Below are 14699 nucleotides of genomic sequence, written 5' to 3'. Positions count from 1 at the left end.
TTGTACCAAATTAGCAATTTGATTAAATATTCACACTGGTATACACAGACCCTCGCCTGCCCCCTCCCCATCCCCTGCCCCAGGAGGGGCAGGACAGCCTCCCTCAGCCTCGCTCCCTGCAGAGCCCCAGACCTCCCTCACTGGCCACTCACCTCTTCGTAAAACTTCAGCTGGGGCACAGCTTCATCGATCTCATTCATGCAATAGTCTTTGAAAAGCAAAAACCCTGGAAATTAAAACACAAAGATCAGACACAACCTCATTGCAATGCTGACTTGTAAAAAGGAACACAAAACCACTCTGGTACCATCATGGGCTGGAAATACCTGTGGGAGCAACCCCACTCATTAAGGTTTAGGATGTTGATTACCAGGCATTCCACATTCCCAGCACAAAGGGATCCCAAGCCTCCCCCACCTCCCACAGCTGTATTAAGCCCATTCCCACTCCTGCATGCGGAGGATTTTATGAGGCACTTCCATAAAGCACCAAAATACTCTTGTTTCTCTTCACAGACCATAATTTCTTCCTCTTTTTTCACAGCAAAACCAAGACACTATTCATGTTTTGGGTTTTATGCAATAGATTTACCTACATTTTATTGATAAAACACAACTTCTTCTGCACGGCCATTTCAGAATCACCGGTTCATGTTACCTCTCTAATGGGTTTTTATTGCACAATAAACTACACCAGGGTCTTTACAATTCCTTTGCAAGTCATTTAGAGCCTGACCCTGGCAGGCAGCTGATGAGGATCTTCCATTATGAGCATTTTAGTGCAGTCACAAGTTTCATCCCATGGAAGCACCATCTTTCCCTGCCCCTGAGCTGGCACCTGCTCCCCTGGAACTTCACACAGGAATCTCTGTCACAGAGCTGGGCTGAGAACTGGATGAAGCCACCCATGTCCCCATCAGTGCCAAAACCCCCTCCAAGTCCCCCATCTCCCCAGCCAGACTGTGCCCCTCCACTGAGCACACCTCTCTTTGCCAGCCTGCGTGGCATGGACCTGGTTTGAGGACAAAACGTGCCATTTAGGGACCTGAACCAAATTCCTGATTTCACACATGATGGAACCAGCGGCAGCACGGAGCAGAATCCTGCTGAATGGACTGAACTCTTCTTGGACAATGAACCAAAGACGACTGCAGCCGGGTAATTAAGAGACTGAAGAGTGGCACAAACAGCGCTGAATGCACTGAAAGAAAAATCCCTGGCGCAGCCCCAGCTCCTGGCTGTGGACCAAGAAAACCCACAAACAACAAGAAACACAACAACAAACCACAAAGACAACTGTGGGAGGAGTGTGAAAATATACCAACACACATTTCCAACAATGCCACGCCAAGCATTCCAGCCCTGCTTAGTATTTTCCAAACTTTTTAAATTTAATTATGGCAGAGAAAGAAGAGGTTCCCAAGCCCATGACACAGGGAACAATCAGAGGCTTATGCTGCCCTGGGACATGGTCTGCTACTCCCCGAGGCCCTTTGGCACTGCAGTGCCATGTAAAAACCAGACAGACCCAAAAGTTACAGGCTGGGGGAACTGGGAATGTTCAGCCTGGAGAAGGTTGTGTGAAGATGTGACAGTGCCTTTCAGTATCAGAAGGAGCCTATGAGGAAGCCAGAGAGTGACTCTGCATTAGAAACTGGAGTGACAGGACAAGGCTTGAGAATGGAAGGGGGGAAATTTAGGTGAGATTTAGGGAAGAAATCCTTCCCTGTGAGGGTGGGCAGGCTCTGGCATAGGTTGCCCAGAGAAGCTGTGGCTGCCCCATCACTGGGAGTGTCCAAGGCCAGGCTGGACAGGGCTTGGAGCAACCTGGGATAGTGGAAGGTGTCCCTGCCCATGGCAGGGGGTGGGACCAGATGGGCTTTAAAGTCCCTTCCCACCCAAACCATTCTATGATTCAATCAAATCCAATTAGAGCTTAATGTTCTCCAGACTGGAATTGCCTCTGTTTTGACCTCCCGTTCTGTCAACAGATCCTGCACTTCCCCTGCAGCACAAAGGCAATCTCCTTTACTGCTGCTCTTGGATTGAGTGAAAAATGATCAGCCAGAAACTGCAGCTCTCGGATAATGGCAAAACGAAGTGACAGATGCAGCACTGAGTAAGTGACAGGAGTTTTAAGAAGTTCAGGGAGAACTGACGAAGAGCACAATAAGCACAGTTAACGACACACAGAAAAATAAGCCCAGGAACAGAAAGCAGGAATTAATAAAATGATAGCGTTAAGTAACAGCTAAAAAGAACCAGCAATTATTTATGAAATAAAGATGCTGACAGCTTTGGCTTTAAAGATTCCTTCTGCTATAACTATATAATTTCTGCAACAACCAGATCACTGGTTGTTAAGGGAAAAGAGAAATATTTTTTCAAAGCTTTTTCTGATAACTCCAAAGTGATGGATGATATCAATAATACACACACACGGAGAGGCAGCACCCAGCTCTCAGCCTCCTCCTTCCAGTCTCTGGACAATAATTTTTCCCATTATCTTTGTATGGACAAACCCAGGCTAAATTTGCCAAATGCTGTGGATTGCACTGAGACTAATTACCAGGGCAAAATGTCTCTCAAGGAGGTGCAAAGACCATCTCTTTGAGGTTTGCAGCTCAGTCTTCAGCAGATGCTCATGAGCAGGTGGGGATGAGGGGTGAGGAGAGCAGATCTAGGTGAGACACCTCACCTGTAACCAGATATTCCCAGAGCTCATCTCCAGCTGGACAAGGTCCTTTTCACATGCTTATTTAAAGCCACCTGTTTGCCAGCAGAGCCTTTAAAAATAAATGAAAGCCACAATGTAGAACCCTTCCCTTACAGCTTTAATAAAGAACACTGCCCTTTCAGAGAATTCCAGAATTGCTGGAGTTGGCAGGGACCTCTGGGGGTCATCCAGCCCAACTTCCCTGTCCAGCCAGAGCCACCTGGAGCAGGTGACACAGGAACTTGTCCAGGTGAGTTTGGAATGTCTGCAGAGAGAAGACTCCACACCCTCCCTGGGCAGCTGTTCCAGGCTCTGCCACCTCCATGGAAAGAAGTGCTTCCTCATGTTGAGGTAGAACTTGATGTGTTTTAGTTTATGGCCATTGCTCCTCATCCTGTTACTGAGTCCTGCTGAACAATCTGGCACCACCCTCAGACACCCTTGGAGATGTTTGTATGGGCCCTTCTCAGCTCTCTCTTCTCCAGACTAACCAGGCCCAGCCCCTGCAGTCTCTCCTCTTAACAGAGATGCTCCAGACACCTCAACATTTTTGTGGTCTCCACTGGACCCTCTCCAGCAGCTCCTTGTCTTTCTGGAACTGTGGAGTCCAGAACTGAACCCAACACTCCAGATGTGGCCTCACCAGGGCCACTCACCGGGATTAAAGCCACCTTCTCACCACACAGTTCCTTGGCATTTTTCCTGCCCTGCTCCCAGTGCCATGGCAGCAGGAGGGGATGTCTGGAGCCCCTGCCAGCCAGGAAGGGCTCTGCCAACAACCCCCAGGACAGCAGCCAGAGGGGCCAGTGCTGCCTCTGCCTCCCCCAGCAGCCTAAAGGCCACCTGCACCCTCAGCACCACCTCTCCACCTCCACCAGAATGCCAATTAGCTGAGAGCACGGAATAATAAATAAAATAAAATAATGATGAGGAACTCCATCATAAAACATTTGGAGAAAACAGCTTATCTAATTTGAACTACAATTTTATGAGTATCTGATTCAAATAACCTTTTAACAGAAGTAAATAAAAATCTTATTAAAGCAAACAGGAGTGACTAGGTGAGAGAGCAGAGCTAAAAATAGCCACATTTAGCCCCAATACAAGTGTGCACAATGTCACTGATTGAAAGGAAGCTGCATTTATTTACAGCAGGCCTGAACATGGTCCAAAATGCTGATGCAGACTCTTTCTAGTAGGCAAAATAGCAAATTAGAGAACAAAAATACCAAGCTGTTTCCAAACCCCAACGAAACGTGCTGTGTATAAATACGGAATCATGACAAACAAAGCAGCAGCAACATCTGCACCAGGGACGGCTCGTTCCAAAGGCTCCGGCTCCAGGCAGGGAAACCTCAGCACAGCCAACCAGGAATGTGGCTGGGGCTCTGCAAATGTGAGACACGGGGCTGTCCCTGCTCAGGGCACTCCATGGTCTCTGACCTCAGCCCCTCAAGGACCTCTCCTGATCGCACAAGGCTGAACTCAGACAACAGCACAAGAAGCAGGAGAAGCGTAGCCAGAGGGACATCTCACCTTCCCTCCAGCTCCCTGACTCGGGAGGGGAGTCAGAGGGAAGTTGGGCTCTGCTCCCAGGGAACAGGGGACAGGACAAGAGGAAATGGCCTTAAGCTGCACTAGACGAGGCTCAGGTTGGACATCAGGAGGAATTTTTTCACAGAAAGGGTGGTCAGGCATTGGCAGGGGCTGGCCAGGGAGGTTTGGAGTGCCCATCCCTGGAGGTGTCCAAGGAAGGACTGGATGTGGCGCTCAGTGCTCTGGGCTGGGGGACAAGATGGGCATCGGGCACAGGGTGGACTTGATGACCTTGGAAGTCTTTTCCAACCTGAATGATTGTGGGGTGTTATCACAGGCATCTCCTGCCCAGAAATGTCTTTCATGCAGAACTGTCACAGAACAGCAAAGCTCAGCCAACACACAGTGGTGACATTTCTGCATGGTTGTGTTTGAATCCAGCTGTGGGTGGGTTTAACCACCTGGAATGGCCCTCACCTTTTGTCACCCCTCAGTGACATAGTGAGATCTGCTGGGGCCCTTCTCTGACCTCTGTACAAATGGCAGCCAGGACCAAGACCAGATCATGCTTGGCTTTCCTGTTGGAAAACTACCATATTCCCAGTGCGCCATTTCATGGTTTATCCCATTTTACTTTGTCTCACGTGGTGCAACAAGCCAGTACCAGTACCAGTCCCATCAGTACCAGTAACAGGTCTGGGCTGCAGACACGAACTTTAGGGGCAGAGGTTTACTATTAAACCATGTAAAAACTGTAATTCCAATCAGGCTGCAGCTGTCACACAACACCCAGTCAAGTTCAGATCCTGCTCTGTACCAAACACACACTCAGCTGCCACAGCACAGGGTTATTAACACCACTTAAGAGCTCCAGAATAGAAAGAACCACCAATTTCCTTCTTCAAGAACAAAGAGATTTGCTATTACCAGGGAAAACTGCATAGGAGTCATGCTTTGGCAAGGTCCAAAGCCACAAAAATCCTCCCAGCCCAGAAGGCACCACAAATTCCACTACTTTTCTTTCTCTAATCTATTCTTTGCTAATAGAGCCTAATGTTCATTCACTTTACATTAAAAATAATACATCATAACAGACTGAAACACATTCCCATGCATAGAAAACATGGTAGAAGAACAAACTGCACTTCACAAAAGGATGTGCATCCAGTGGTGAGGAACACAGAACAATTTCCCCAGAACAGAATCTAATTGAGCTCAAAATTAGTCTGCAAGTTGCCAGGTAGCTTGTTTAATGACATCTAGAAGTCATTATATGAAAATAAGCTTTGGCTAAAAGGTTTTAAGTGTTGTCAAAGAAAATCCTTATTTCCAGGCCTATTTTCCAATAGCTTTTCACCCAGGGAAATCATTAACATTGTTCAAGTTTGGGCACTCCTCTTCCCATACGGCCAGACCTGTGAATGCCTGAAAGTCCTGCAGGGAGAGGAGCAGGAGAGCTGAGCTGCTCCTCCAGCATGGATGTTTGAGACACAGTGGAGGAGCATCCACATACTCTGTGTCAAACCTCAAAGGCTTCACTGGACATGCAAAGTCCAGTCAACTCAAGTATCAAAGGCATTCAACATATCAAAGGTGAAAGAAAAATTAGGGTTATACATAAGGAAAAGACCTTCTAATAGCAGCACTAAACCAAGGTATATAAAAACATTCTAATTTTAAGGACAGCTAAACCCAGAACTGAAGCATTTAATTTCAATCAGTTAGTGTAAAGCACATGAACAAATTCCTTCAGTAAAGCTCATCAAGGAACACACAGCACTTCAGCTCTCCTTTCTTCACTTGTAAATGGAAGAAACTCCCACCCCTTTGCAACTGGTATTAGCAGCTCCAGCAAGCTATTAGCAAGCTAACAAGCAGGAGCAGCTTAAAAACGTCATGCTGGTGGATTGTTATTTGTTGTCTCTGTTCTCTCCCCATGTCACAAGGATATTCAGACCCTACAAAGGACATGACAGTTGTTATTTTCTTGATCAGTATTTTTCCACTATGCACCATTTTAAAATTCCTTACATAACACAAGCCAATATCCCTTTATTATTGAAACTCACACTTTTCTATCTGACACGCTCCAAGCCATGAACTTCACTGTTACCAATTAGTGCACCCACAAATTACACTGGGAGCTGCTGCTCTGAAAGGGCCCAGATCTGTGAGTGGGTTTTGGGGGCAGCAGGGCGACAGGAGGACTTGATGAAGACATGGAGTAATTCCACAACAGAAGGGTGTTCTCAAGTTCCTGATGTCAGTATTTTCCTTAGCAAGTTCTGCTCAGTATCTGAACCATGTAAAGAGCCAAACTGTTCTGCCAGAGCATCAAGGAACTGTTGCACTGCGGTCAAAATGAAAACACAAAGCCAGCAGTATTCAGTTAGTAAATACACACAGCACTTAGGTAAAGAGGAGCAAAACCACTAAAACAACAGTGACAGAGCACAGTTGATTCTCCTGCAGGAATTTCTGAGCCTTCCTCTGGTTCATTCTGGCATTCTGAGAAAGCTGCTGTGAGCTGGAGGCTCAGAAACAGATGGTTCTACTGCTCTTCACATCCTTCCCCTTTTAATCACAGAAATTACAGGCAGAAGTATCGAGAAACATTAGGAAACTGGTTTGCATATTTGTGACCCCACCTATGCAACCCCACAAACACACGTGGGAGAGCAGGATATTACAGAGGCACAGACTGGACCCAGCACTGCTGGGGAAAGGGGCCAGGACAGAGGAAAAAGCTGCCCCTCAGAGCCCTGCTCTGCCCCCCTGGGGAAAGGGGCCAGGGCAGAGGAACCAGCTGCCCCCCAACAGCCCTGCTCTGCCCCCTCCAGAGTCTGGGCATTCAGGGACCTGGGAGTGTCCACCCCTCACCTCCTGACAGTGCCCCAAGGGATGTTCTCCAGCCTGGACCAAATCCCCAGAGGGGTTGCCATGTGTATTATCCATGTTCTGTTACAGGACAGATATTGGTATGGAACAGTAATAGCATTTCAGAATGAATCCATGGGACAATTGATAACCAGAGCTCTCCAGCTCCTCTGCTCTGTGCCTGCCTGACCACTCTATCCCTTAAAAGCACTGCTGAAAGTGAGAACACTTAATGGCTCCAGTAATTTAGATTCTACTGACTCTGCTGCTGGTTCCTGAGCTGTTCTCCTGTTACTGATGAGTTATCCCACTGAGAGGAATGAGCAGCACTGGCAGGCCCAGAGAATCTGCTTTATTAGTAATACAGAGCCATGCAGGTAAATCTCATTAAAGTTGTTATTATGCCACAATACAGACATGGAAAACTAATATTTCCCTATTTCACAGTGGTGTTCAGAGGCTTAATTAGTCCACAAACTGTTTCAAGACGCACTGATAAAAACTCCATGGGAGTGCAACCATTTCAGATTGACTGAGGAATTGCTGGGTGGGAGGAGGCAGAAATAAGGATTGTGTATGAACAGTGAAGGTGTACAAGGAGAACATTCCACCAGAAATAGGCTAAGGAGGCTCCAGTGAGTACAAGCACACAGGAAACACTATCTTTGGCAAGGGATTAATCAAAGAATCTCCTGAACTGGAAAGGACTCATAAAGATCATCCAAGTCCAACTCCTGTCCCTGCACAGACACCCCAGCAATCCCCCCCTTTCCGTGTCCCATCATCCAAACACTCCTGGAGCTCTGGCAGCCTCAGGGCTGTGCCCACTGCCCTGGGGGGCCTGGTCAGTGCCCACCACCCTCTGGCGGAAGAGCCTTTCCCTGAGATCCCACCTGAACTTTCCCAACAGAGCTTAAATCCACGGCAAACAGAGCTGGGAAGGGACTGGAGAGCTGCTGCTGCAGAAGCCCAAGGGCTCGGGTGTGCAGCTGAGGGAGGGCTGAACCCACCACCCAGGGCCCATCTGATCCCAAAGGAGCCAGTTCCCCCACGAGCCTCCTGGGGGAAACCAAGCACACCCCTGAGAGGTGCACAGGGGGCTGCAGGTGCTGCAGGACTGCCTGGGGAGTGTGTGTGTTTGCTGAGAGCTGCACTGGAAACATCTAAGAGAAATGTCATTCAAGTAATTTATGATTTGTTCTCTCTATATATAGAGATATTCGTTAATATTCTCTTCTCTCCTACGATACTACTTCAGTTCGGAATTTCCAGTCTGCCTGGAATTCTTGATAATTTAACCCAAAAACTGTGTAATTGCACTGCTCTGCTGAGATAAAGAATTCTTCCCCATGCCTTAAATATTTCAAGAACTACACTGCATGTAAATGCAAATATGCCAGTATATACACATTATCCATTATATGACATTCCAGATGATAGGGTATATATTTTTCCTATTTTAAGGCTTAGACTTAATCTGCAGCTCCCCTGGGGAATCACACAACTGAGCATCTTCAACCCCCCATAAAGGCTAGCAGGGGATCAGGCTGCAGCCCAACAAAGAAATGCTCAATTATTTATCATCAGAATAAAACCCCAAACGAATACATGCATTTTGATAATGCCTTTAGATACTCTTTGTCCCTGACATCAAGACAGACAACTCCAACGCATGTAAAATCTACAGCAGGAGCTTCATCAACATCCCTCTAAACAATTTTCAATGTAACTCATGCCAAGGACCACTTTATTTTACCACAAAATAAGAGCATGTTGAAGGAAATGTAGCTTCCAGTAAGACTGAAATTACGACATAAATCGATCATAAATCTAATACTAATTTGGTGAAAAACACTGCAAACAGTAAAAGAGGTGGGTTTTTAGAAGGCTGTGACTGTGGATTTTCTCCTTCACTGTCCCCCCCCATTTGACACAAGCAGAGAATGGTGTCAGGAGCAGCTCCTCTGTGAGATGTCTCACGTTAACGGTTTCTGTTTCAGTTTAGTCACACAGTTCCCAACAGCTACTTGTGGTTTGGGTTCTGTGTTGTTTTTAACTGCTCACAGAACTGTGCAAGCACAGCACAGCTTCAACAGACCCCTGAGAGCCTCCTGCACACTGTCCACAATCCAAGTCCCACGCTCAACTTGTACTGAAAATAAGAAATAACATGAGAAAGAAGATCAGCCTTCAAACAGCATTTTAAATGTAATTTTTTTGTTCCTAAAGCGACTTCCTAATTTTGGTGGTCTGTACTTCTGTGTAGTGGCTGCCAGGTCAGAACTGGAACCCGAGAAAAAAACACTTGAACAAATAACCTGGTTCCCTGATTTTACAGAAAACCCATCAAGTGACAATTTTCCTGCTATCTGGCTGCACATTATCTAATATCAAAGTACCAGAATAAAGCAAAATTATCACAGTGCTACGAGCCTCATGAAACACTGTTAAGAAAAGTCATCCCTGCTCACTTCACAGCCAAAAACTCAGGTGTTTTTTCTTTACTCCCCACCAACTTTTATTGCCTGCATTGTTATTTCCTCAGAGGACTATTTAATTAGTCCAGAATGCCAACAGCACATGGATCTTCTGCTTAAATTAAACAATAGCTTAAATAATGCTCTAGGGAGGCACTTTTCCCAGCCTGTTATTTTTAGGCAGCTCGGGGAGTGCAGTGCACTGCCACACTGCCAGCTCAAAGAAGAGGAGCAAGAATGTTTTCCTCACCAGATTTTAACTCCTATCTAATAATTAGCACCAAAGCTCTGAAATAACGAAATATGAGTCCATAACTAGAGAAAGAAGCAACAGAAAGCATGATTCACTGTCCCAAAAAACAACTTGTGTAGCTGTTCTCACCTTAGTTTTGAGGTTTGGGTTTTTTTCAATAGAAAGTTGTCCCTGACCAAGCTGAAGGAAACAGCCAGAAGGGTCAGGAACGCAATTCCCTTGAGCTGGGGCAGAAAAGTCCCTGTGCAGAAGGAACTAGAAAGCAGAGCAAATGCCCTGGAAGCTCAGCTGAAGAGTCCAGAACCTACAGGATCCGTGGGGAGCTGCCGAGGACAGCAGGAGCAGAGCAGGAGCTCCGGGTGGGCAGGAGGCAGCTCTGCTGCAGATGGCACAGCACTCACCCCGCTGGGAAGGCCTCCAGCTCAGAGCCTGCTGCTTGGGGAGGACAGGAAAGACAGTGAAATGAATCACCCAACAAAGATCATCCCTCACTATGCCAAAGTGGATGGTAAATAGGGAAAAAAGTTTGTAACTCATTACATCAACTACAAGTTGTTTTAATTAGTTCTTTGACAAGTGTTTTATTTTATGAAAATAAAACAGATCCAGCTTCAGGGGGAAACAAAAAATCAAGTTACTTCCTAGACAAGGTAGAAAACTTACATTTCAGCAAGACCAGCTGCTGAAACAGCTAAAATAGGTTCTGTTCTCACTCTTCCCAAGACCCAACAGCTCTGCAAAGAGATGAGAAATTGAGAAGGGTGTAGACAAACCACCACAAGCCATCAGCTTCAAGAGAGGAAAGAGGCCTATTTGCCTTCAGGAGGGAACCAACCCTTCATCAGAGAACCTAAGGCTGAACCTAAGCAGGACATGAAGTTGTAGGAGGCTTTGGCATCACCTTTATTCCCTGCCTCCCAGGTAGATGCAGTGTGTCTGAAAGCCCAGTGTCAGACACAAGAGTCACTGAACTATAAGTGGCAGCAAGTTTGCTCCAAAGCGTTTAATAACCATGATAACCCTGTTCTAAAGCAATATTATGACCTAACTGACTCCCTGAGAGCAGGGGCTCTCTAAGAGTGCCCACCCTGAAAGACATGGGAGCACGAGAAGAACTCCACAGGCAATCTTAATGCAGTTGTAGAGTGGATTCCAGATGTAAACTATGGATATTGGGATACTAAAATCACAGAATGGTCTGGGTCAGAGGGAACTTTAAAGCTCATCTCATTCTGCCCTCTGCCATGGGCAGGGACATCTTCCACCAGCCTAGGGTGCTCCAAGCCCTGTCCAACCTGGCCTGGGACACTTCCCAAACCAACTCAAAACATCTCTTTTTCTAAAGAAACTGATAATCTGGTGTTGTAGCAAACAGGATGTGGTAAGAAGCAAACCAGCTAAGGTGGTTACGCACTCGGCTCCGAGACAGGCTGTACTTCCCCAAGAGGCTTCTGCTGTGGAGGAAGCAGCTTCTGCAGGAACTGCCGGCTGTGCTGGGCTGTCAGCGCTGCCAGAGCTCCCTTCTGGGTGCTCCCATGAGCTTCACGTCCTCTGACTCATCAGGCCATTCTTAGAGAGTTCAAGATCATTCTGGAGCATGGCTGTGGCAAACAGCAGTGCCCGTGTCAAGAGATGAGGGCAACTTATTCACCTTCATGAGGGAAAAGATGTAAATAGAGAACAGATGCTTGTTTATGCAAATATGATGAAGCCTCCAGGCCACCTTCACCCCTGATGAGTTCCCTGCACTTAATCTCATCCTAAAGGTTTTGGTTTCCAAGCCCAAGCTGCTGGTATGACTCCCTGCAGTTGCACACCTGGAGGAGGTGGCAGGGAGGAAATTCAGGCCAGCCTTTGACAGTGGGACCTGGAAAGCACTGGCCCTAAAAGGATTTTAGGGCTCATTAAAGATAAAAACTTGCAGATGATAAGACCAGCACCATAATTAGACACATTCAAAAGATCCACAGGAAGAACTCCACATGACATCAGAGCCCTTGTATCAGACAGCTGATCAAAGCCTGCCATTATATTTGAAAAGATAGTGAAAAACAGAAAAAAACCAGTGACCTGAAGCTGTGAGAACGAATTTAGGTCTGGGGAAAAAAAGGCTTAACAGTCCTCATCTAAAGCACTTGCCAAGGCAGAACCAGGTAGCTCGAAGCAGTTTGACAGTCAGTACATGAGGACAGAGTGGCAGACACGGGAGGGCTCTGCAGCGAGGACAGAACGGCCTGAGGAGGTGGCAGAAGGGACAGAGAACCCGTGGGCACAGCTCAGAACCCTCTGCATTGGATTCATTCACACCTCACACCTGCACGCCCAGCACCTGCCCCACCTGTGCTCTGGCCACAGGCACAGCTCAGCACCCTCTGCACAGGATTCATTCACACTGCACCTGACACCTGCCCCACCTGTGCCCTGGGTCTGGCCACAGACACAGCTCAGCACCCTCTGCACTCTGTTCACTCACACTCCATCTCACACCTGCACACCCAGGACCCGCCCCACCTTGGTCTGGCCACATCCCCATCACACACACAGACAGCAAGCAGAACAAAAAGGTGATTAGACTTTTAATTACCCTCCCATATTTCTTTCCACAGCCTTTTGCATAATGCTTGCCTAAAATTGCAGGTACTTTACCACAAGCAATTATGCTAATGGCTGGAAACAGAGCTAATTGAATGGCAAAGAACACACTAGAAAATGCAATAAAATTCAAATGAACAACCACAGTAAGGAAATAGAATATTTTCCAGCGCAATTCAAAGTCTGCTGTTAAAAACAGGCGTGTTTTGTTTTTATCTTTTTTTTTAATTCCATTCTAAATCCTACTTCAGCTTCATAAATAACTGAAACTCCAATAAAGTAGCAAAAGAACTGTTCCTCTTTTCCAGGTACTCCAGGGCAAGTCCTGCTCTGACTGTACCGGGGAGAGGAGGAGGAAACCCCTCCTCTCTGCACACCTGGGAGTTCTGCAGCTCAACATCTGGGCAAGAAACAAATATGTTAATGAAACTCTGAGCTCTAAAATTCCAAGTTCAATGGCTACTATCAACATGGGGAAAAAAAGGAAAGATCTAATCCCTCTAAAGTTCCAGTTACCCAATTATAATTGCTGTAACTTATCAAAATAACTGCAACAGTCCTCACTGTTCTCCAGAACCAAATGGTAATGAAAGCATTGAATTACGTAAATAGAAATATCCATTACATAGAAGTTGGTCTGTTTGACTTCTTTTCTTTAGAGGGAAAAAAAAGGACTTCTTCATTTCTCTGTCCCCAAACAGGCTCAGATGAACTCACGCTGTGTTTGGTTGCTTAAAATTCTGCTTATTTTGCAACTGCCATGCTACAGCAAAATATTAATGATTCAGCACAGGCATCTGAGCTGAAACACACTGAGGTGTCAGTGCAAGCAAATGAGCTATCTGTGCATTTATGGGGTAAAATTTTTGCCCACAATAAAAAGTCATAGTTTCATGTACAAATAGAGACCACACTTCAACTGGTGTAATGCACTGGAAAGCTCCACAAGACTTCCATGGACACATCCTTCAGACTGGGATTTCCCCAGCCCTCTGTTCACAGCTCTGAGACCCACTAATGACAATCCAAGGCACAAAATGCATTATTTATTTTAATCTGGCAATACCTGAAACTCCCACTCCAGAATATTCTCCCACCTGCTAAGCCACGTGCTGCCAGGCAAGCAGGAAGGCTCTGGGGCTTCTCTGCTCCACACAGAAGGGAGACCAGTCCAGGCTCAACCAGCCCAAGGGTGCCCCCGTGTCACACCTTTCCTGAGAAACAGGTACAGGAGCACTTTGTTCACTGTAGTCTTAGTGCATTTCAGACAGGAATAAAACCAGGGACCTCCTCGAGTCTTTCCAGCCTGTTCCCCATTTTGCAAGACAGGAGCAGCTGTGCTATCCCAGCAAACCCACTGTTCAGATCTGCTGGACAAACATTTGAGAAGCCTCTCATGAGATCCATTCCCTGCTTTACTACCCACCCTGCTACTGAAATGGTTCTTTTCATATCCAGATTTTTCTTAATTGTCATGCTAAGGCTCTGGAAAATGGACTAAGTTCATCATTTCTGCAAGAGCTTTTCTGGTTTTGAATAATGTTCACCCTCACTTCTCCCTTTTGCCACCCACATCACACCCTATTTCAATACTTCCCTGTAGGTCACATTTAACAGCCTGCTCGGCAAGGTCTGCTCATTCCCACTGCTCCTTTCTGGACTCCTCCCAGCAGGTCCATGTATATTTTGTAATCCAGTGCCAGGTTGGCAGAACATTCTGCCAGAAGAGGATTACTTCACATGCCTCACTGGCTACAACCCTGATTTTATATTTAGTCGTGTGATCCAGCTGAGCCAACACAACCCAGGGCTCGTGTCACAGCCAAGTCACCGGCACGTCCACCCACCCTGAGGTTCCGCACTCTGTGTTTGTGTAATTGCTCCAGCGCAGCTGGGGAGGGCACAGCTGGATCTGCCTGTGGAGCACTGCAACCTGCCCCTCCTGTACTTTATGGAGCTTCTGTAACTCTGCCCTTGTGCTCGGTGTGGTCACAGCACGTCAGCAGAACACAGAAGTTCTCCAGCCCTGCCTTCACAGGTCAGTAAAACACTGATGACATTCCTGTGCAGACTCCCTGGATCCACCCTTCCATGGAACAGTGATTAACTGTTCCACAAGTCCATCTTCCCAGAGTCTCACACCCAGCACACAGCAGTTCCACCCAGGCCACACTCCCCATGCTGAGAGCAAGAACATGAAGTCAGAGGGTCAAGACAACACATTGGGGATCTTTTCTACTCCTGCTCTC

General features: G+C 46.7%; 1 protein-coding gene across 1 annotated transcript in view; it reads right to left on the bottom strand.

Annotated features, from left to right (window-relative positions):
- The window catches only part of GRK3 (G protein-coupled receptor kinase 3), a 65254-nt gene that overhangs the window by 33873 nt on the left and 16682 nt on the right, over nucleotides 1-14699 (bottom strand). The window contains exon 3 of the mRNA XM_071572508.1: nucleotides 153-226. Within this exon, the coding sequence (XP_071428609.1) occupies nucleotides 153-226 (74 nt within the window). The remainder of the gene's footprint in view (nucleotides 1-152; nucleotides 227-14699) is intronic.

The sequence above is a fragment of the Pithys albifrons genome, chromosome 17 (genome assembly GCF_047495875.1).
Source record: "Pithys albifrons albifrons isolate INPA30051 chromosome 17, PitAlb_v1, whole genome shotgun sequence".
NCBI lineage: Eukaryota > Metazoa > Chordata > Aves > Passeriformes > Thamnophilidae > Pithys > Pithys albifrons.
Note: the sequence above shows the minus strand (reverse complement) of the source record. Positions and strands in the feature narration are given on the sequence as shown.